Source organism: Miscanthus floridulus, chromosome 12 (assembly GCF_019320115.1).
Source record: "Miscanthus floridulus cultivar M001 chromosome 12, ASM1932011v1, whole genome shotgun sequence".
Classification (NCBI taxonomy): Eukaryota; Viridiplantae; Streptophyta; class Magnoliopsida; order Poales; family Poaceae; genus Miscanthus; species Miscanthus floridulus.
This window is the reverse complement of record NC_089591.1, coordinates 63,251,878-63,275,233: the sequence shown is the minus strand read 5'-3', so window position 1 is coordinate 63,275,233 and position 23,356 is coordinate 63,251,878. Positions and strand designations below refer to the sequence as shown.

General features: G+C 43.6%; 3 protein-coding genes and 1 pseudogene across 3 annotated transcripts; 2 read left to right on the top strand and 2 right to left on the bottom strand.

Annotated features, from left to right (window-relative positions):
- Window positions 1-1,637: 1,637 nt before the first annotated feature.
- On the bottom strand, window positions 1,638-2,210 carry LOC136495989 (uncharacterized). The gene has a single exon (XM_066491750.1). The coding sequence runs from the start codon at window positions 2,208-2,210 to the stop codon at window positions 1,638-1,640; it is 573 nt and encodes a 190-aa protein (XP_066347847.1).
- A 4,692-nt stretch (window positions 2,211-6,902) lies between these two features.
- On the top strand, window positions 6,903-9,554 carry LOC136497919 (putative kinase-like protein TMKL1). Its single transcript, XM_066493820.1, has 2 exons — window positions 6,903-7,763; window positions 8,685-9,554. Exons 1-2 carry the CDS (start codon window positions 7,247-7,249, stop codon window positions 9,263-9,265), a joined length of 1,098 nt encoding a protein of 365 aa, XP_066349917.1. The 5' UTR covers window positions 6,903-7,246; the 3' UTR covers window positions 9,266-9,554.
- Window positions 9,555-13,136: 3,582 nt separating this feature from the next.
- Window positions 13,137-17,565, top strand: LOC136495988 (uncharacterized). The gene is made up of 9 exons (XM_066491749.1): window positions 13,137-13,964; window positions 14,200-14,568; window positions 14,680-14,867; window positions 15,154-15,313; window positions 15,371-15,465; window positions 15,568-15,841; window positions 16,343-16,595; window positions 16,723-16,927; window positions 17,343-17,565. Exons 1-9 carry the CDS (start codon window positions 13,137-13,139, stop codon window positions 17,563-17,565), a joined length of 2,595 nt encoding a protein of 864 aa, XP_066347846.1.
- Window positions 17,566-17,571: 6 nt separating this feature from the next.
- Window positions 17,572-22,702, bottom strand: LOC136497570 (uncharacterized protein At3g06530-like; annotated as a pseudogene).
- Window positions 22,703-23,356: the final 654 nt, after the last annotated feature.

Below are 23,356 nucleotides of genomic sequence, written 5' to 3'. Positions count from 1 at the left end.
GAAACGATAACCTTTTGACTTATCAGATAGCCAATGAAATGACAACTTATTATCTTGGAGTCTAGCTTCCCAATGTTTAGGTTAAATACTTTGGCCTCAGCTGGACATCCCCACACACGTAAGTGGTTAAGTGAGGGTTCCCTTCCTATCCACAACTCATATGCTGTTTTGGGTACTGACTTGCCAGATACTCGATTGAGAATATGAATGGCGGTTTTTAACACCTCCATCAATAAATTTATCGGTAAAGTGGAGTAACTTATCATACTTCTCACCATATCCATTAAGGTACGGTTACGTCTTTTAGCTACTCCATTCTGCTAAGGCTCGGCCGATGTAGAGTACTGGACAACTATGCCATTTTCCTGTAAGAACTTTGCAAAAGGTCCAAGAACTTGGCCATATGGGATATGTCGACCGTAGTACTCCCCCCCACGGTCGGATCTAACTATATTAATCTTTAAATTATGCTGATTTTCTACTTCAACCTTAAATATCTTAAATTTATCCAATGCTTTTGATGTTTCCTTAATTAGATAAATATAGCCATAACGAGAATAATCATCTGTGAATGTTATAAATGAATCATAACCATCCACACTTTTCATAGAAAAAGGACCATAGATATCTATGTGAATTATTTCAAAAATTCCTGCACTTCGTTTAACGTCTTTTTTTATTTTCTTAACATACTTTCCTTTAATGCAATCAATACAATGTTCTAAATCTGAAAATTCTAATAATGGAAGAATTGATTTCTTAATCAATCGTTCTTTTCTTCACCTCGAAATATGGCCTAAATGACAGTGCCATAATTTCGATGATACATCATGAACTCTCTTCCGCTTATTTCTTGCATTCATAGACGAGGAGGCATCCTCATTCTCAGTGCTCATAGCATTCACATTCTCAGAAAATGATAACAAATAAAGCTCATCTTGTCGGAAGGCAAGACCAACACACTTATGATTAAACATTATCTTACATTTGCCATTACCAAAATGGCAATCAAATCCATCATCGTCTAAACGTGAAACACTTATTAAGTTTCTACACAAAAAGGGTACATAAAAGACATCTATAAGCTTAAATACAAAGCCATCATTTAATTCTAATGGGAGTTCTCCAATGGCTTCAACTTCAGCTTGGAATCTATTTGCCACCTTAATGTGTCTTTCTCCTCTTTGCAGGGTCCTCCTCGTATGGAATCCCTGTAATAAATTTACAACATAAATAGTTGCACACGAATCAATCCATCAAGTAGATTTTGCATAACTTAAATACAAGGACTCATCTACGAATATAATAATGTCATCACCTTTTCTCATTAGGTGCTTCAGGAAATCTAGACAATCCTTCTGATAGTGTCCAGTATTCTTGCACCATTTGTAGGTGTTCTTGTCCACTTGAACATAGTTGGATTTCTAATGATGATCTTTCTTAGGGGCTTTTCCTTGTGAGTTAGAGGAGGAGCTATTGTCCCACTGAGGTTTCCCTTGTGGTTTGTCTTTCTTATTGTAAAAGTTCTTCCTTTTATTTTCCTTCACATGGTTAGCTAAGTCACCATGTGAGCTCTTAAGCCTCTCCTCTTCTTGCACACATATTGCAATGAGCTTCTCAATGTCTCACTTATCTGGCTATAAGTTGTAGTTCACAACAAAAGTCTCATACCCTTTGGGCAAAGAAGCAAAAATCAAATGAATTAGGAACTCATCCTTGAGCCCCAAATCCATAGGCTTGAGCTTAGATGCCGTGTTGCTCATCTTCAATATGTGCTCTCTAATCCCTCCATCAGAGTATTTCTCATTGACTAACTTCTTAATTAGAGTGCTTGCATAAGCCTTTGAAGAGCCAGTAAACTGACTCTCCACCTTCTTGAGATACTCAGTGGCGGTGGTATATTCTTGGATTGATCCTCTTATTGGATCCTCAATGGAGCCCTTAATCACCATCAAACACTTGCGGTTTGAACTATCCCACTTTGCACGATCAAGATTGTACTTCATTCGCACTTCTGCATGGTCACGTTGTCGAGTAGCGAAAGCTACATCAGTCTCATTTGCTTCCCTCACCGGGTCCACTGGTTTAGTAGGACACGAAGAGATAAGTGCTAGATCATTGTCAGAGAGTCCAAGTGCTATCTCAAGCTTCTCTCGCCATGTGTTATAGTTACTCCCATTGAGAGACAGAATAGATGAGATAAACGTCATTGGGTTGTAGCATGAAAACAACGTAAGAGAAAGTGAGAAACATTTAACATAATAATTGCATGCCTTAATTTAACGTTGGTCAAAATTAAAATATACCACATTCTTCTACACTAATTCTACATCACCGTTGGGCAGAAATAGAACGAATGCATAAAACTCATAAATTAAAAATTTATAGTATTGCTATCAACAGCTTTGGAAAGAAAATAGCAATATCATAAATACAATATTCTTCTACATTAATTCTATGTCACCGTTGGACAGAAATGGAATTAATGCATGGAAAACAACTCATGAATAAACTCATAGTATTGTTATCATCAACGTTGTTCAGAAAATAACAATACAATAATTTAACTTAAACGAAAAACGACTACTCCTCCAATTAAAATTTTCCCGTTGGTTCCAATTTAATTAGATGATCATAAACATCATCTTTGTAGTGGAAGCATGAAAATAATCTTAAAATAATATTATTCAGAAGCATTTTAAATTACTTATCTACTCTCTGAACAAATTTTCCCGTTGGTTCAAATTTGTGCAAAGATAGAACATGAAAACTTCACAAAATTCATAAAAATACTTCTGAAAAATAATAAAACTAAACGGACTCAAACTTTTCACTTTGGCCCGGCATCAAAATCGTCCCACAACCCAGCCTTGCGTGCGCCGCGCTCAGCCCACGGCCTAGCCGCAAAAAAACAGCCTGGCCCAGCCGCGCGCGTGCCACTCCCCGCGCCCAGGCCGTAACATGGACCTGGGCCGGGATCCTCTTCTTCGTAGGGCCAAAAGCTGCATGATCAACGCCGGTCGTCGGATGTGATCCGACGGTTGTCCGCGCGTCTCGGCGTAAGAAAAACATCGTCCGCGATGGGGATGCCCTAACCCTAGCTCATTTCCACCCCTCCCCTTCTCTTTCTTCTGTCGACGAGCGACGGCCAGAGAGGAGGATGGCAGCGCCACCACGGGCCCCTTTGCCGATCGGCGCGCCCACCGGAGGGTGAGCACGCTGCCATCAAGTGACCTCGTGATGGCACCTTGAGCATGCACGCGTCGCGGCGAGACACTAGCGAATGGTGGCTCGGCTCGTCTTCCTACGCGTCGGTGAGGCGGCGGCGGCGGCGTGGCGAACGCAAGGTAAGCCCCACCTTTCCTTTTCTTTGCTGGGGTTAGGGTTTCAATTTGGGGTTAGAGTTTGACCAAAACAAAATTTGAATCATCTTCTTCTAATTTCTCTTGGATTTCTACCCCAAAGACTAGATCTACACACTAGTGAGGCGATTGATACCATTGATAGACTTAGTGGATCGACCAGCTGTAGATCAATGGGTGTATATGCTTCTATTCGGGATAAAACGACATAGATCATGAAGTAGACAGAGGGAGAGACTAAAGAGAGGGGATGTGCTACCGACCATCAGTAGGCTTGGAGGAGGAGCTGGCCATGGCATTGGTGAAGAAGGCGCTATCGAGTTGGGTCGATGGAGAGGGGCGACGCAGTCCAGTGACGACTATTAGCTTCCTCCTGAAATGGATCAAATCACCTGATGCTTGTAAAATATATAATAAATCACACAAATATTAAAAAAAATAGTAAAACCATTTTTTCTAGGTTGGGTTTTACTACATCTGCACCATAGTAAAATAATAAGTAGGGTTATTATAGACATTTACCATCTTTCACCCATTATACAAAAACATGAGGAGCCGTTTTGCTAAACGTTTTTCAAAATGGCTTCAGCTCCTTCAGATGAGCCACTTCTTCGGAAGAGCCGGAGCCGGAGCTGTTTTTTTAAGGAGGCAGAGCCCCGCGGCCCTGAATTTGGAGACGGAGAGCTCCAGGCGAAGTAGAACGTTCGTGTTGCAGAGCTGCTTGCACGGAAGACGGAACACGGTGGAGGCTACCAAATCTTGTGGGGGAAGGACCGACGTAAGAAAAAAAACATTGATGGATTAATTATTCTCTTATAATTTTAGGATTTTTATTTGCATATTTTTCTAGAAAAGTATTTGGATGATTTTTTCTAAAAAAAATCAATGTGTTTTTTTTATTGTAATGAACCGCCAAACTATCAATATAATCGGATCTGCCTTTCCTGTGGATAACGTGGTGTCAGATCAGCTAAAACCACTTTTAAAATCATCTATGAAGTATAAATTCGGATAGTTTCAAAATTTGGAGAAGCAAAAAAAACGGCTTTCCGTTTTGGTGCAGCCAAATCAAACTTCGTTGAAAATTGGAGAGGTCAAATGGACCTCTCTTCCAATACAAAGCAAATGCTCGGCCCAGTCTTTAGCGACATGGGCCCAGACACCCGGCCCAAGTGTCCCGCTGAGCTTTCGGGCCGGCCCCAATATAACAAGCGCAGTTGCAGCCCACCGAGAGTTGGTTGTTCGGTTCTCCCACCATCTGCTCAAAAAAAAAAAAAAAAAAAAGGTTCTCCGGCTCCCACCACGCGTGCTGCCCACTGCCCAGACAGCCCAGGGGGGAAGGCGCCACCCGGTTACCCGGATGGCCGGATACCACGCCCAGCACGCCGGGAACCTCGCGGCTCGCGCCCACGACGGCACAGTGTCGGTGTGCCGGCCATCCGTTGACCGGCGACACGGCTCAGGCAAGCGCACGCCGCACGCCGCTTGTTTGTGTCGGTCCTGACGCACGTGCTTGCCGGTACGCCGTACACATCGGCGCTAGCTATACGTAATATACGTGAGTGCTGGCCGTCGGCTACGGTTGGCGTCTCACACCATTCGTTAGGTACGGACTATACAAGTTTTTCAGTTTTTCTATTAAAAAAAACGAGAGAGTATATATATGTGTAGTATCAAAAAACAAGGATCTGCTTGGTTTTATACGATGCGACACGATGGGCGCGTTTGGTAGCCTGTATGAGGGCTGGGTCAGGCCGCTCGGATGCATGCGCTCGCGTTTGGTTGGCTGGACGGATCATTGGGCCAGGCTCACACGCTACTCAAAGCATGAAAGATGCTGCATCCAGAGAAACGCCAGAATTGGTCGCATCCGGTGAGCCAGGCTCGCGCTGTGCAAGATTAGCATAGCTAATAACGTTATTACCACATAATTAGTGAATATTAAGTGGTTTCAAATCAAATTAAGATTGGATTAGGTAAATTAAAATTTATTATGGCATAATACCATAAGTAATTAATATTTTAGTATTTATTTTTGACTTATTCGTGTTACATGATTCGTACTCATGCGGCCAACCAAACAACTTCTCTTCCGAACCAGGCTACGTGCATATAATGAACCAAACATAAGAGCCTGCGTGCGATCAGCCTGGCTAGGGTGAGCCAGGCCCATGGATACAAACCAGTCTAGCTACATGCAACCAACCAAACAGGCCCGATCAGAATGGGAAGAAGAATCATTCTAGTTCGTTCGACCGAGCAACAGCAAAAATCAAGTGAAGATTTCTTTTCTCAACAGATCACAGATTTCTGTCCTAAATCGTAGCTTTTCTGCACGGCATCGTTTTGATCTTCGGGGACGACACACAGGCACCTTCACACTTTTTTACTAATAGTAACGAAAATTAGAGAACGGCATATAGATTCAATGCCTGTTCCAATCACACGCCGGCATACGAGGGGCAGATGCAATGCAATGCAAGGGCCGTATCCTAACAATGCTTGAGAAAGAGTCATCCGAATCTGCCATTTCCACGATTGGAGTGTACCATTTTTCCTTTTCATGTTTAGCTCAAAAATAACTATAGAAATTAATTTAATCAGAGACGAAGGAAATAATCACCTATAATGGTGAGGCATAGATGTAGTCATCTATAAGTAGAAGATGAATATTGCCTTCAGTAGGATTAGCGGCGCTAAAAAGCGGCGGCGGGGGGGAGGAGGGGGGCGGGCTAAAGTGTAATTAACTTCAATGGTAGGACGATTGGCAAATACGTAGTAGTATTTGAGAATGTGATATTTAGAACCATGCTAAGAAGAGATGAACTAATAGGAATAGGTACTAAATTCAACCTATAAAGCCCAAGCTAGCTAGACCTACCCAACAACTATTAAAAACATTCGTAAATTTTTCTTTCTGCACGTGCACACCGAAACCCTTCAACATGCACTCTTTATGTATTAGGGTGGAAAATTACCTAATTTTTATTTTAATTCACTCTGACTCATACGGATTGAGATGAATACGAGTGCAATCAAACGAGCACTAACACCAATCTCACTAGAGGTTTCGTGTCTAGTTTCGAAGGTTCTATGTATTGAAAAAAGTGTGATACTAATTTTCCGCAAGCTCTAACACCAATCTCACTGGAGGTTTCGTGTCTAGTTTGGAAGGTTCTATGTGTTGAAAAAAATGTGAAACTAATTTTATGCCTATAAAATTATGGTCCTTCTAAAAATGTGAAACTAACTGTCCTTCTTTTCTTCATCAATATTATGTTATGTCTGTATGTTTGTTAAATTATTAGTAGTTTATTTAATACTAGTATAAATTTCTCTCGGTATATTTATCAAGTTAGTAGTTTATTTAATACTAGTAAAATTCTCTTTTTCCCTGCGACTTACTAGTAAAATTCTCATGACACCCCGCTGAGAGACTGGAAGTAAACAAAAGAACATCGTCGCCTCTCGCCTCTCGCCTCCACCATTTCTCAGAGTCACAGTCGTAGTCATCGGCCCAGACCACATTCTCAATTTTTTCACACAACTTTCCTCTCAGTTCTCAAATAAAAGAAAGAGCCTTCCTGAAACGAAAGGAATCCCAGGCTGTCTAGTAGCCTTCTCCCCCATCCCAACGGCAAGAATAGCACAGAGGCTGCGCAAGGCAGAGGAAAGCAGATGCAGAGCAGAGCAGCCCCAAAGCAGCACGCTCAAGCAAACCTCTCTCTCTCTCCCTCTCCCAAATTCCAAACCCTACCACCACACCCCATTATTACCCTACCCTTTTCCCATTGCCCATTTACCCCAGCAAAGTGCAACCAAGCACGCCGCGGTCCGTGCTTGCTCCGATCTACAGCGCGCCCGCCCAAGTCTAGAACAGAGCAATGCGCAAGGCGGTCATCAACGCCGTCCTTTTCCCGGCTCTCGCCGTGGTCGTCGCTCTGGCCATCTTCTACTTCGTCCGCCGCCGCCGGGGTCGCCGCCGCGGCCGCTCGGTGCTGCCCTCCCACGGCGGCGGCGCGAGGGCGGACCGGTTCCAGGCGGCCGGCGCCTCGGGCGGCTACGTCGCCGGCGGGGAGGAGGCGCTGCTGCGGTTCCTCGGCGGCGAGGCGCTCACGGTGGCCGCGATCCTCGAGGCGCCCGGGGAGGTGGTGGCCAAGTCCTCGCACAGCACGCTGTACCGCGCCGGGCTCAGCGCCGGGGAGGCCGTCGCCCTGCTCCGGTTCGTGCGCCCGGCCTGCGCCGCGGGCGCCGAGGAGGCCGCGGCGGCCGCGCGGGTGCTCGGCGCCGCGCGCCACCCCAACCTCGTGCCGATCCGCGCGCTCTACATGGGCCCGCGCGGGGAGAAGCTGCTCGTGCACCTGTTCTACGCCGCCGGCTCGCTGCGCCGGTTCCTGCAAGGTCTGTTTCGCTTCACGTCATTTGCTTTCGACCCAAGCTAGTAGCTTCGAGTAAGGCTAATCATGCGGAATGATTTGCTCGAGTGCCGGTAAGGTTTCCTGGTTCATGTTCCATTGCTTGGATTTACTGCAGAATTTGAATTTTACTTCAGATTTAGATGATTAGCTACTTTCGTCATCCCATGCCTGCGGCTGCGGTAAAAGCGTCTTAGGCAATGATGCTTTGTGGATTAAGCAAATTGCTGCGGTGGCCTGGTGGGTACTATGTTACAGCCTTGCAGGGTGGTTTTTGTTACTTTTAGCCATGTGTCTTCACTGTTACGCTTTATGCTCTTGTCCTTAACTAAACAAAGGGACAGTTCATAAAGTGCTTAGTAAAATTTTCATTGTTGGTTGTTATCTGCTCCACAGAGCAATCTTCTTCTTGTTGCGCAAGCTTCACTCCTTTTCAATAGTCTAACGCTTTCAAGCTTTTTAATTGTTGCCTTTACATTATCAGAAAGAGAAATGCATCTTTAGCGGTTTTCATGACTTATTCTGGGCTTTATGTTGGTGGAATGGTGGCACTTCTGAACTGTTTGTGGTTTCCTGCATCCATCAGCTCTCGTTTTCAGGGAGTTGTTGGATCACATTCTTTTATTAAAAATATAGTATACCTTTGAGCCATCAATTAGTCTCGTAGAGAAAGACTTGCATAATACTCGTAGTTTTTATTGCTTGCATGCACGAAACAACTTAATGAACTTTGGGCCATTTGCATTTCAGAATACCAACGGCTTCAAAAGGACAGTTTTTGGTTATAAAGGAATTTCACCCATTACTAACAAGCTAGTCTCAGTCAGTTGTGAAATATCAATATTTTCCCCCTGTTTTTCCTTTTCGTTTGCAAGTTCTCATCTTTATCTGTTCTTCTGACCTGCAGAGGGAATCAATGATTCACAGAGATGGGAAATAATTTGCAAGCTGTCTATCGGCATTGTCAAAGGACTGGACCACCTTCACACAGCATCGCAGAAACCAATCATTCACGGCAATCTCAAAACAAATAACATTATGCTTGACGCTGATTTCCAGCCCAGGATATCAGACTTTGGCCTCTACCTTCTGCTGAACCCTGCTGCTGCGCAAGAGATGCTGGAGACATCCGCAATGCAGGGCTATAAGGCTCCAGAGCTGATCAAGATGAGGGATGCCACCAGGGAGAGTGATATCTACAGTCTGGGAGTGATTATGCTCGAGATGCTTGCTCAGAAGGAGGTCGCAAATGATAAATCACCCAATGTGCGCGACGTCCATTTGCCGGCCTCTTTCAAAGACCTGGTTCTCGAGAGGAAGATGTCAGAAGCTTTCAGTTCCGAGCTTATCAAACAAAGCAAGAATTCTGGGAAGGAGGACAATTTAAACGCCTACTTCGAATTGGCAACGGCTTGCTGTAATCCATCACCGTCATTGAGACCAGATACAAAGAAAATACTGAAAAAGCTTGAAGACATAGCAAGATAATAATAGATGCCCGTGGCGGTGAGGCTCCAGTCCTGTTTAGAAAGTGTGGTGTTATAGCAGCAGCCAGCCAGCAGGATAGCTTTGACGTCCCTTGTTTGTTACTTCTTGCATACAGCACAGATTGTATTGGGGCATCTGGAGAATGATCGTAACGCCTAGGAGCCACAAGCATGTATAGAAAAGTATACTTTCCACGTAGCTACATAGGAACTCATCGGAGAACAAAATGTGGGTGCTTTCGACGTGGAAATCTATAAAATTTCCTTAAATTGCATCTTTCTTTCTTGAAGGTTTTGTTAATTGCCATTTGTCTTGCCTGAAGACGCAACCCTGTTTTAGCGGTACTTTTCAGTGAATCAATAGTGTTTTCCTCCCATGGTATTTCAGCGTAAGCATCAGCGTAAGCTAAATTTCAGCGAAAGCCACCAGACAACTATGCTGATCTGATGAACTGGTGATGAAAGGCATGACCAAGAAACCGGCCATGTACTCTACTACTATTGCAAGCTAGTGACAGCAACGATGCATACTCGTACTGTACCCTACTGAAGAGGAGGATTGGGTCCAGTTTAGTTTGCAAAAAATTTTGCAAAATTTTTCACATTTCCCGTCACATCGAATCTTTGGACGCATGCATGAAGCATTAAATATAAATAAAAAATAAAACTAATTACACAGTTTAGACGAAATCCACGAGACGAATCTTTTAAGTCTAATTAGACTATGATTGGACACTATTTGTCAAATAACAACGAAAACGCTACAGTAGCCATTTTGCAAAATTTTTTGCATCTAAACAAGGCCTTGGTCAAAAGATGTCCATGCCTCTATGCCTAGGGTTTGTTGGTCTCTCGATTCCGTCATCGACAATCCAGGACGTGTTTGTTTCAAATAAGTCACCTACTTATAAGTTAAAAAGTAAAATAAGTGACTGATTTTACTAAACACCACCAATTTATAAATCACCCCTGCTTATAAGAAATAAGCTGGTTCACCCCTGCTTAAAACTTATAAGCCACTTTTTTTCGTGTAGGACCCACACCTTTCACTTAACAGATATGAGCTTATAAGTCATCTACAACTAAATAGACATGACTTATAAGTCGCTGGTTTTCGATCACTTAGATTTTATGGAAACCAAACGGAACCGAGAAAGATGAGTGAGCAATGAAGTACGTCGGCTCTTTTGGAGGCACCGGCTAGTGACATCATATCACCGTCTCTTTAGTGTTGGCCTCGAAACTTCATTACTTTGCGGTCCTAGGCATGCCGACATCACTAGCACGGCTATATGCAACGTCAATTGTAACGCTATCTTCCAAAATTGCCCGAGCCATCGATTTTTTACCTGGAACACAAGACTGCACACCCTTTTAAAACTATCAATTCCAAGAACACTTTCACTCCTACTTTCGCAAGAAAGCTTGGATAGTTTCAGTTGTGCTCTCGATCTGTCAACTAGTCAAAAGGACATTTGGTACGTAGTCACTAGAGTGGGTGAACATCATCGTCCCTTGTTTGGCCTTGTTTGATTTATAAGCCGTATTTTTTCAGCCAACAAACAGTGTTTTTCTCTCGTACCAAATCAGTCAACAGACCTTTCAGCCATGGTTTATCAGCCAAACAAACTCAAACGAACAGGGCGAATATCAGGGCTGTAAGGTTTTCACTTCCGGATCTCAAATTTTCACCCCCGGCATGCGGCCAAATCTGGGCTTCAAATTCAGTATGAAAAGGACCTGTCATTCTTTGTCACACTCGAAGAGATCGAGACTCTCTTGCAGTCTTACTGCAACCACGTGACCTTACGTAATCCCTTTGACGCTCAGCATTCAGAAACCAATCCCATCTGTCATACTCACCCTCATCATACATAATGATACAAAACAATCCCGGCAAGCGGCAATCTTGCCGAGCAAAGAAAAACCACTCGGTATATCATGGGGCATTAGTTTACACCAAGAAATAAAAAAAAAAGGGTCGAGGAGTTCAGAAGCATTAACTGCTCCATGTGCTATTGTTCCTGGCACGTGATTAGTAGATGGTACGCTGGCGCCGTGGCGCGGAGGGTGCGGTGCGGATCACCCAAAAGTCACCAAGCACAGCCAGCCAATCTTAACAGCCTATAACGCACACCAGATTAAAATAGAGATGTGAATCACTTGCTATACACGTGATTTTTCTCAATACAGGAAAAGCAAGAGGGACCAATAAAACCCTTTATATCCAGAAAAAAAAATGACAAGCAAGCAACTCAAATGCCCACGAAAAGTTCAAACCATGATTATTGGCCCAAATTTGTTCAGATTCAAACACCATGTTCGCTTGATCGTATCAGCCATACTTATCAGCCATATCAGCTATGATACAGTGTTTTTCTCTCACAACAAAACAGCATCAGCCGGTTTATAAGCCACAGAAACGATCAAGCGAACATGATAAAATTCATTGTACATACACCTTTTAAGTGTAACCTACATAATTACAAGGTACATACGTCCGATGTGATCTACAGGAAATGAGCATGATGGCTGATGTTCTACAGTTCATCAGCCCAGGGCCAGTTTAGTTCCCCAAAATTTTGCCAAAATTTTTAAGATTCCTCGTCACATCGAATCTTTGGACGCATACATGAAGCATTAAATATAAATAAAAAATAAAACTAATTACACAGTTTAGACGAAATCCACGAGACAAATCTTTTAAGCCTAATTAGACTATGATTGGACACTAATTACCAAATAACAACGAAAACCGCTACAGTACATTTTGCCAAATTTTTTGGCGTCTAATCAAGGCCAGCTGAGGCCTCACAAATACTGCCGAGTGTCAGGACCACGGCGTCAACAGAGTGAGATGACACTCAAGGTGGAAGAACGGCAGGAAGAGACGGTGTTAAGTAGCGTTTATTTGTATTTTGTTTTCTATGTCAAGTAGGACCCATGGGTCAGAACTCTATGTATTAAAACCCTGGCTTGTAAGAGGGGAAGGACTATTCACAATCTGATAATACATAACCGAGCTCCGGGGAATCCTTCCTCCGCTTGTTATCGCCCACGATCTAGTTCGATCTCCTCACGTCTCGGCGATTGCCGGCGGCCAAGGGGCATGACAACTGGTATCAGAGGCAGTCCTTCCTCGGCGACAACCCTACCCAACCACCCAATTCCGTTCCTCGGTGCCACGTCGCTCGACATCTTCGCTCCACCCGCATCTCCATCACTTCCGGCGGCAAATCCAGCGACCAACGCTACTCCACCACCTCCATCAGGACGCTCAGATACTCGCGGTACATTCCGTTAGCTTCAATCTACAGCTCGTTATTCCGGTCAGCAGGTGATCTCGGTCTACGCCCTCGTGGTGTTCGACACGAGGTCCCTCCTTTGGTTGAGCTGGGTCAGCAGCGGCGACGGCGTTCCACAGTCTGAGATCCACCACCTTACCACCCACCAAACCCTAATCCACCTATCCCACTCTATCGATCCACTTCATCTACGGCATATTACTCGATTGGGGGACTACATCGACAATTTTGGGTTCAGGCGGCGAGAAACAAGGTGAGCACAACATCAATTATGCTCTATTCCATTCAGTACACACGCAATCGGGGTTGGCAAGGGTTGTAGGGCGTTGTTCCCGTGTAAAATTACGGCGAGGAAGTGTCCACTTACTCGGGTTGCAGGACATGGTTCCTGTGTAAAATCCCTTGGTAGTGCCTCACTTCCGGGAGTAGACAGCGACACGGTGTAGCAAGTTCACGGGGAGGTGTACACCAAACCGATTGCTTCACCAATTTTGAGCATCTCATTCTGCGTTGGTCATCACGGCTCCACCCAAGCCATCCAAGCAGACACAGTTCGTTCTCGACGCCATGTCGAAGAATTCGGATGAGGAGAAAGGCCGTTGGGACCAGGTGATGGAGCATTTTGATTTGCTTTTCCAACAAATGAATGACATTGGGGTCATCCAGCAGGAGATGAAACGAGAGCTTACATTAACCAAGGAAGATCAGAAGCTGATTGCAAAGCAGGTTCAGGCCAATGGACAGGCAGTAGCCACGCTGACCTTGAAGCAAATGGAAAACGAGGCCTTGTCTGATCATTCAGACCGCAATTCAGTGGTATTTGATGACGAAGAGCAACCTTTTCACAATATCTTTGGCAAGAACAAGCACGAGGACAAGGCTGGCACTTCTAAGCAGCCAAGACACAATAGAGAGCACCCAAGAAAGGAGGCTCTCCCTCACCACACATTGCCTAAGATACACTTCCCAAAGTTTGATGGCACAAACCCAAAGATTTGGTTTGATAACTGTGTCAACTACTTCACTATCTACTCCATCCCTGATGAGTTAAAGGTCACGGCTGCAACTATGCACCTCGAAGGCAATGCATCTAAATGGTGGCAAGCATACAAACAGAACCATGTGATCCCCAACTGGAAGGCTTTCTGTGAGATAATACAGGAGAAATTTGGAGCTGATGATTACAGGAATGCCATCAATGACCTGCTTGCACTAAGGCAAACTATAACTGTGGAGGAGTACACACTTGCATTTCAAGCCCTGCAGTATGACATTACTATGCACAACAGTCATTATGATGACATCTTTTTTGCTTCAACCTATGTAGCCGGCCTGAAGGATGACATCAAGGCAGTGGTGGAACCTCATGTCCCAGTGACAGTGGACAGAGCAGTGGTCATAGCCAAAATCCAACAAAGAAGAAAGGAACAAGGCTAAAGCAAATAGACCAGCTCCAGTTTTCAGGCAACTAGGGCCCAAGGCTGAAACACCAAACCAAGCAACTACTGCTAATCTTCAGAGAATTAGACAACTGAGAGATTACAGGAAAGTAAACAATTTATGCTTTCACTGTGGGGAGAAATATGAGCCTGGTCATCAAAATGTCTGCTCCAAACGTCCCAAACCACAGATCAATGCCATAGTGGTGAATGAGTTGGATAAAGAAGAGATCACTGAAGAACAACTCAACCAATTGGCTATAGAAGACGCACTGACTGAGGACTTCTGTCAATTATCCATCAATGCAATCTCTGGTGCTGACACAGAAAGTTCTATTAAGCTGAAGACTTTGGTCAAGGACAAGGTGATGTTGATTTTATTGGACTCTGGAAGTTCTTACAATTTTGTCAGCAGACAATTTGCAGAGTTAGCAAACCTTCCAACAATTCCAATGCCACCAAGAAGAGTGAAACTGGCAAATGGGGAATGCATCACTACAAACTCTATGGTCCAAAACTTGCAGTGGTATATTCAAGGCCATACATTATCTGCTGACATGGTAGTACTGGACATGGCACCATATGATGCCATACTGGGATTTGATTGGCTCAAGTTACACAGCCCCATCGAATGTGACTGGAATAAAAAGACAATACAATTCAATTTGCAGGGTAGACCAGTAAAAATTCAGGGACTCCTAACACCACCACTTCAAGCAACACCCATTTCTGCAACCAAGCTGTACCACTCAGCTAAAGGAAATGACACCTGGGCTTTTGCTATTGTTGATGCCCCATCCACTGAAGTGCCAGGACTTACTGAACCACTGCAACCTGCTATTCAGAATATCTTGCATCAGTATGAGGATGTCTTTCAAGAACCATCAGTTACCTCCATCTAGATGTTATGATCATGCTATACCATTGACACCTGGTGCTATACCAATCAATACAAGACCATATCACTATTCACCACAACACAAGATAGAGATAGAACAACAGGTCAAGCAACTATTGGCAGCTGGGCTTATCACTCACAACCACAGCCCATTTGCTTCACCTGTTCTGTTGGTCAAGAAAAAGGATGACAGCTGGAGGTTCTGTGTAGATTACAGGAAACTCAATGATATTACAATCAAAAACAGATTTCCCAGGCCCGTCATTGAGGAGATACTGGATGAATTAGTAGGAGCACAATACTTCACCAAACTTGACATGAAGTCAGGGTACCATCAAGTGAGGATGCTACCTGAGGATGAGTACAAAACAGCATTTAAAACTCATCATGGACATTATCAATTTAAGGTAATGCCTTTTGGCCTTACTAATGCTCCAGCAACATTCCAATGCATCATGAACCAGATACTGCAACCCTACTTGAGGAAGTTTGCTATAGTGTTCTTGGATGATATTCTGATATACAGTAACACTCTCGAAGAGCATGCTGAACATGTCCAGTTAGTGTTACAAACTTTAAGATAAAACCAACTATATTTGAAGTTGTCCAAGTGCTCTTTTGCTCAACATCAACTGGAGTACTTGGGGCATATCATTTCCAGTAAAGGTGTTGCTACTGACCCAGCCAAAACAGCAGCAATGTTACATTGGCCACAACCAACATCTATCACAGAGGTCAGAGCATTCTTGGGACTCACAGGATACTACAGAAAATTTGTCCAAGGGTATGGGGTACTAGCCAAACCACTGACAGCCATACTGAGACAGAAGACATTTCAGTGGACAGATCAGGCTCAGGAAGCTTTTGATAAGCTGAAGGTGGCAATGACCAAGACACCAGTACTCACATTACCAAATTTTCAGCTCCCTTTCCAGGTAGAGACTGATGCTTGTGGAGAAGGCATAGGGGCAGTGTTGATGCAGCAAGGCAAACCAATAGCATTCTTGAGCAAGGCTTTAGGAGAGAAGCACGAATCTGTCTATATATGAAAAATAATTTCTAGCCTTGATAATGGCAGTTGAGAAATGGAGACATTATCTCCAAAGGCAGGAATTCACTATTTTGACAGACCACAAGTCCCTATCATACCCCACAGAACAAAACCTTCACTCAGAAATGCAAAGAAAAGCAATGACAAGGCTAACGGGGTTGCAATTCAGAATTGTGTACAAGAAGGGCAAGGATAATGTGGCTGCCGATGCCTTATCCAGAGTTGCTCACCTACATGCTCTCCAAGCTGTTTCCATGGTTAAGCCTGACTGGATCCAAGTGTTAAATTCTTATGCTACAGACTCCAGAGCTCAGCAATTATTGTCTCAGTTGGCCATCACAAGTCCAAACTCAGCAGGATACAGTCTTACTGATGGCATCATCAGGTACAAATCACAGATCTGGATTGGCCACAACTCAGCTCTGCAAACAAAGTTAGTGTGGCAGCTTTCCACTCTAGTTCTATAGGTGGCCATTCTGGCATCAAGGCCACCTATCACAGACTCAAATCACAGTTTGCTTGGAAGGGCATGAAACAGTCAGTGGAAGATTTTGTCAAGCAATGTGCTATCTGTCAGCAGGCCAAACACACCAACAATCTGCCTGCAGGGCCACTCCAGCCTTTACCAATTCCTGAAGGTGTGTGGATGGACCTGTCCATGGATTTTATAGGACTACCAAAATCCCAGGGCTACAGTGTAATCATGGTGGTGGTTGACAGGCTAACCAAGTTTGCTCATTTTGTTCCACAAACATCCCTATACAGCAGCTGACATTGCACAACTTTTCATGGATAACATTGTCAAGTTGCATGGCCTCCCCAATTCAATTGTGACTGATAGAGACACTATATTTGTCAGCACCTTCTGGAAGCAGCTGTTCAAACTCTATAAGGTCAAACTTGCCATGAGTACAGCATATCACCCACAGTCAGATGGGCAAACTGAGAGGGTGAACCAGTGTCTGGAAATGTACCTCAGATGTGCAGTCCAAGATGTTCCAAAAACATGGAAATCCTAGATATCATTGGCTGAATTATGGTACACTGTCTTAGAAGCAACTACACCAAGTACAGTGGCTGACTTGGTTGAGCACAGAGAGCTTCATCTCCAGTCCTTGAAACAACATCTTGCTGCTGCTCAAAACAGAATGAAAGTCATGGCAGATAAGAAACGCTCCAATCTTCAGTTTCAAGTGGGAGACATGGTCCTACAGAAATTGCAACCATACACATAGTCTTCAGTAGCCAACAGGCCATTTCCCAAGCTCTCATTCAAGTACTTTGGTCCATATAAGGTTTTAGAGAAAGTGGGCGAAGTGGCTTACCGACTGGAGTTACCAAATGATAGTAAGATACACAATGTCTTTCATGTTTCCCAACTTAAGCCTTTCCTTGCCGGTAACAACTGACATTCAAGCAGCAGAAACAACACCAGAGCAACTGCTTGATCGTCGCCTGGTGAAGAAAGGCAATACAGCTATTCCTCAAGTACTTGTCAAGTGGGCCGGCATTCCAGAAGCCTCGGCCACCTGGGAAGACTACAATGTGCTGCGTGCGAAGTTCCCTGACACTGCTGCTTGGGGTCAAGCAGGTTCTTCGGCGGGGTGAGATGTCAGGACCACAGCGTCAACAGAGTGAGATGACACTCAAGGTGGAAGAACAGCAGGAAGAGACGGCATTAAGTAGCGTTTATTTGTATTTTGCTTTCTATGTCAAGTAGGACCCACGGGTCAGAACTCTATGTATTAAAACCCTGGCTTATAAGAGGGGAAGGATTATTCACAATCTGATAATACAGAACCGAGCTCCGGGGAATCCTTCCTCCGCTCGTTATCGCCCGCAATCTGGTTCGATCTCCTCACGTCTCGGCGATCGCCGGCGGCCAAGGGGCGTGACACGGAGGCTCTCACCGCTGAGGGTTTCCATCTCTTTCAAGATCTCCTGCGACAGTGTCTTGACAGGGAGCTCCACATCCTCAAGCAATTCGCCCAGGAACTGGATGGTCTCTGGTAGGAGAACGACGTACTCCTCCTCCAGATGTTGGACCATGTACCTGATAATCTTCAGGCCCAGCATTTTGGGGCGAACTTTATCACTCCTAGTCTGCATCAGCACCTGCAATTTTATGAGGAAATTGTAAGCCAGAGGGAGTGAACAATAAATCCTGTACACTGTTGTTCATAGTCTTTAGTCTATACTATTATTTATATTAGGTAACCTAAATCCTGTGAGTTACGAAATTACTTTAGTTAGTGCTGTTAGAATCGTTGGTGTGTACCTCTGTGTGTAACCATGGATTCGGTAAGCCTCCTCGCCTTTCTCTGTTGCGACGCAGCAGCAGCGTAGACGCCGGTGCCGCGGCGTAGTAGGCGTCCAGCGCGGTGGTGGTGAAGTCCAGTGGCACTGGTGGAGAGACGGCGGTCCGGTGTAGACCTGCAGGGGGACGACGGCGGTGGCGGGGCACATCCCATCGCTGGCAGGACCTCTTTAGGATCGGATTAGGGTTTCTCTGTAGGTGGGTGGCGGCTCCGTTCAACCTCGTTACCCGAGCCAGTTCCCCACTCCTCTATATATATGTGCTGTGCGACAGGGGCCCACCAACCAATTAGGGTTGGGCTCCCCCGATCAGGGAGCAGAGGCAAGGGCCCAACAGGCCGTTGGGCCTATTGGTGGAGATCAACTAACAAGTGCAGGTACATCACTAAGTTATAGGCAAAAAATCTGAAAACCTTAAAGAGATTCCCACCTCATGGTTAAGAGGCTTCCAAAGAACATCTGACTGTGCAGTGACTGCCATTTGGCCCAAGCACAAAATAATAGTTTCATCTACTTCTTCAATTGATGGAGAGTCCAAAACTGATTCAATAGATTATGGTGGTTGCATAACAAATTGGGAGACAATTGGCTTCAAAAGAACCCGCAAACACCAAATATATTAAAATACAAAGATATGACTGGGAAAAACTGCACGGGTTGAAGGCGGATGATATTAAGATCATAGGAACAAAGAATTATTACAGAACATGACGCCGATTTGAGTTGGTGCCGTCTCCAAAGGCACAATTTGACTGCTAATTCCTCTTATAGGTTATAGGATATCGTTTGTGGCAACAAAAGTTTAATCATTACAGAGTATTTGTAAATAAAATATAATGCAAGTAGTTTTGTACCACAGATTTTTTATATTATTAGACTAATTGTTGGTCAAAGATTATGAAGTTTGAATTTTGAAATATGCGCGCGCCTTATACTTTGAGATAGCAGGAATACAACAGAACATGAAAGGTCACTGCCATGCACTTTTTTCTGTGCCTTACAAAAAGCACACGCCAGCAAGAAAAGGGAAACACTTCTAGTACAACGAACCAACCAACCTGGAAATTAGAGGAATCGAGGATCTTCTGGTCATTATCATAAAGGAAACATTTGTATAAGGCTTTCAAAACTAGAGCTATTAAATTCCACAGTTTTAAGTTTTTAACCTCCAAAATTTATCCTTCTGTTCAACTTCAACATCTTCAATTTTGGCCTCCTTTTGTTTCCAACCAGCCAAAGCATCGTCTTTAGACAGATACTGGATAGATCCCTCCAGTAGATACTTGAAGGTGTGAACAAGGACCTTCACATACAAATTAAATAATCAAGAGAGAAAATATATGGCAGCAGGTAGTTGAAAAAAGCATGCTTTAGTTGGGGTCGTTAAGAATGATGAGCGTAAGCGTAATACACCAGACAAATAGCGTGGATTACTGACAGTTAAAAGAAAGGTGAAATCAAGCTCTGAGTATGCTCTGAACATAACTTAGGATACAGTACTCAATGCAGTTATGAAGGTACCTGTGTTGTTCAGCAAGTTTGTTAACCAATTTGTAGAAAACAATTGCACGGTCCAAACTTTTCTTTGATGAGGACTGATCAACTTCGGACTCAGCCCATTCCAAAGTACAAAGAAAAAGTGGCCTACTAAAAGTGCCATCTGTAAGCTTCGTGGTGAGAGAGATTATGGCATGAATAATACTTTGCTCCACCATATTTATATTCTTCAAAGAGTCAGGGTGTTCGCGACGGAGATCAAGAGCTGCTAAACAATGTTCATATATTTTCGAATGGTAAGTTCCTACAGCCAGCCGGTCCATTGTACCAACTAGACTAGCAAGCATATTGAATGCCAACGAAAGACTTGCATCTCCACAATTTGCAGCAAGGGAGTACAGATTCAGTAAAGGTGAGAGGATAAGCCGGACCTGCAGCCAATAACTTGATGAGATCCAAGGAAAAATAGGCACATTTATGTTTCATCATATGACAAAGAAAAGAACTGAATAAATTTAGATGGAACATACTGGAACTTTTACAGTCAGTAACTCTCGAACACGTGCTGCTTTTGCATCTAATTTGGGATGCATTTGAGTGCTACATTCAGGATGCAGTACTACCAGATCAAGTATTTCCTTCAGATATGGATTAACAAATTCACCCAGCTTTTCCACAATCACCTCAATTGTTGTCAGTGCTGACAGCAGCACAGCTATGTCTTGATTAGAAAGTTCAGCGGCAGTTCTAGTAGAACCATGAACATAATTTCCACTAGGGCAACATGAAATTTGATGTGATATTAGCATTATATTTTTCATGATTAATGGGAGTTGTGGTAATGCTTTTGATCCAATCACATTTATCAGAGAGCCCACAGTATGAATTAAAGCAGAAGACACAGCTGCCTCATCAGAGCCAATTTGATCAATGATTGTTGCAAGGCAGTTGCTATAAACAGGATTATCAGAGGGATATTCTTTTGCTAGTGTTTCAAGCGAAGAAATAGCAGCAATTTTCACTTTAGTGTCCGAATCACCATCTCTGTAAATCAACTCCAGAATCTTTAAGCACAATTTGCTGAAATAAGGACCAGAGCTCTTGTCTACTTTGATAGCAGTAGTACCAGATATATGTTTAAGTTTTCGTGCTTTCGTTTGATTTTTCTGGACCAAACTGTTTCATCTAGCAGTTTCAGACAACATCCCAAGTGTCTGTAGAGAAGTATAAATCAATTGCAATGACATTGGAAAAAAAAGGTAAAACCAATAGAACAAAAATCTGCTAACCAACAAGTACCTTTCTTTTCACATGACTATCTGAATGATCTAACAGTTGAGTAATTCCTCTGAAATATGTTGAAGCAGTCATCCATCCAGTAATAGTTTTGAGTATTGTATTTGCAAAATCTCTGACGTCCTTAATAATGTCACCAGAAATATCTCTCTTTTTTTTCATCTCTGGCATACACACCACACAAGACAACTTCCTCCATAACTGCTCCAAGAGAACCCAACGAGAGGCAAATAAAGATGACAGCACATAAAAATAAAGACTAAACAATTTCTGGAGTTCACTATTAACTTGCCAGTAAATGAATAAGATAGTACTTCCCCTGTTCCAAATTGTAAGACGTTTTGGCTTTTCTAGGTGCATAGCTTTTATACACTATGTCTAGGTATGTAACAAAAAGTTATGCACCTAGAAAAGCCAAAACGACTTACAATTTGGAATGGAGGGAGTAAATTTTTGCTAATTAGACTCATTGAGCAAAATAGAACATGGAATAGAGAAAAACGCTAATAGAGTAATAGTTCAACCAAATGAGCTACCTGGATAAAAGTAGCAGCTTCTTCAGATTCAAGCTCAAAAATCAATTCAGTATCTTGCAATTTAGATAGAACAAGCCTCATTGCGAAATGTAGCATGAGATGTAGATCTTGCTTCTCATGCACCCTGATTTCTTTTAGTAGCTTACTCAAACAAGGAAACCATAATTTATAGGAATATTGGTCGGTCACATTGACTGCCAATCCATAACCCACTCCTGTGACATACCCAATCTATAATGGCGCCACTGATGTTCTGAAAAAGAGTGTGAAATCCGCTCAACCAATGAGTGTAACAGATACATGATCACAGTACTCAAACTATCTTCATTTCCAAAGGTCCTGAAAATAGCATAATAAATTTAGCTAGCTAGCCATATGCTACCTCCATCCCAAAAGAACGACACTTTAGCTTTGTCTTAAGTCAAAACTATTTCATGTTTCACCAAGTTTATAGAGAAGATTATTAACATTTATTGACACCAAATGGGTACATCATGAAACTAAATTGATTTTGTTTTTCAAGCCTTAGTTCGATTGAGACATTAGTAAAGTTTCAGAAAATGAATAACTGCACAAGCATAAACAACAGGTGTACTCTTGTACTTGGATGGGATCAACCTGCAAATAGCAGCTAAACTGCAGAGGGAATTCGGAGAAAGCTGATTGGAGTATTATGGGAGCTCACATAAGAACCAAACAAAATTCTAGAACGCTCGGATTAGCGAAAATGCCACCAAGCTGTTACTCATGAAATGCTGGCTACTCTAGAAGAGCAGAGCAAATAAAGCAACAGCATGCTCGAATCAATCAGGTCGGTGGTTAGGGGCACGCACCAGAGAGGGCGATGGGCAGGATGGCACGGAGATCGCAGCGCCGAGCGACTTGATGGCCTTCAGCTGCGATGCGATAGACGACATCGCCGACACCTCGTCTCGTTAGCGGTGGCCGGTGGCCTCGTTTGGAAAGAGTTGGTGCCGCCGCTACTGAACCCTAAACCCTGCACGGCGGGAGACGAGCCAGCGGCGGACCTGACCGGCGGTGACACGGAATTGGTAGTAACGCACGTACCCAGCCACTCATATCTCTTCATCTCCAGCTCACTTCGGTGACTTCGGTCACTCAACACCTCTCTTATCTCCACCAAATCGGCCAACGATTAAGAACCTGTTGGGCACGGCTCCGGCTTCGGCCTCCAAATTTACTGTTCATTCACTGTAGCGGAGCCAGTTTTCTCTCTCCTTTCCTCTTCCTCTCACAGCCAGCAGCTTCACCGGTGAAGCCTGAAATTTTGGCTCCTCCGGCTTCATAAACAGTACCCGAGCTACAGTGAGAAAAAAAGCAGGAGAGAGAAATCCGGCTCCGAACTACAGTATTCTACAGTGATCTGCGCGGTGATTGTCAGGCGGAGCCGAAGCTGGCGCCAAACAAGTCCTAATTGGGCCCAGCCGCTTTCTTGGCTGGTATGACGTAACACCCCAGTATTAAACATTATATTTGGCATCTGTATTTTATGAGCATAAGCATCATCCAAGCATTTATGAATATGAGCATATAAAATTTGATCTCATTCTTATATATTATCACATGAAATATTGATTTTATGTATATGTTTACGTTTGCAATCATGTATGACTAATGTATGAGATGGTTGTGAGATCATGAAAACATCTTAGACACATCTAGGATGGTAAATGAAACAATATTTGTATTCATGACATGGGCTAATTTTGCTTCTAAGTGTTGGTTTCATTTGA

Bases quoted from the DNA above. Each gene is read 5' to 3' on its own strand.
- LOC136495989 (XM_066491750.1), bottom strand. From the start codon at position 2,210: ATGACGTTTATCTCATCTATTCTGTCTCTCAATGGGAGTAACTATAAC.
- LOC136497919 (XM_066493820.1), top strand. From the start codon at position 7,247: ATGCGCAAGGCGGTCATCAACGCCGTCCTTTTCCCGGCTCTCGCCGTG. The intron at 7,764-8,684 runs GTCTGTTTCGCT...TCTGACCTGCAG, and splicing joins GCTGCGCCGGTTCCTGCAAG to AGGGAATCAATGATTCACAG.
- LOC136495988 (XM_066491749.1), top strand. From the start codon at position 13,137: ATGTCGAAGAATTCGGATGAGGAGAAAGGCCGTTGGGACCAGGTGATG. The intron at 14,569-14,679 runs GTAGTACTGGAC...TTCAATTTGCAG, and splicing joins ATACATTATCTGCTGACATG to GGTAGACCAGTAAAAATTCA. The intron at 15,466-15,567 runs GTTAGTGTTACA...TATCATTTCCAG, and splicing joins GAGCATGCTGAACATGTCCA to TAAAGGTGTTGCTACTGACC.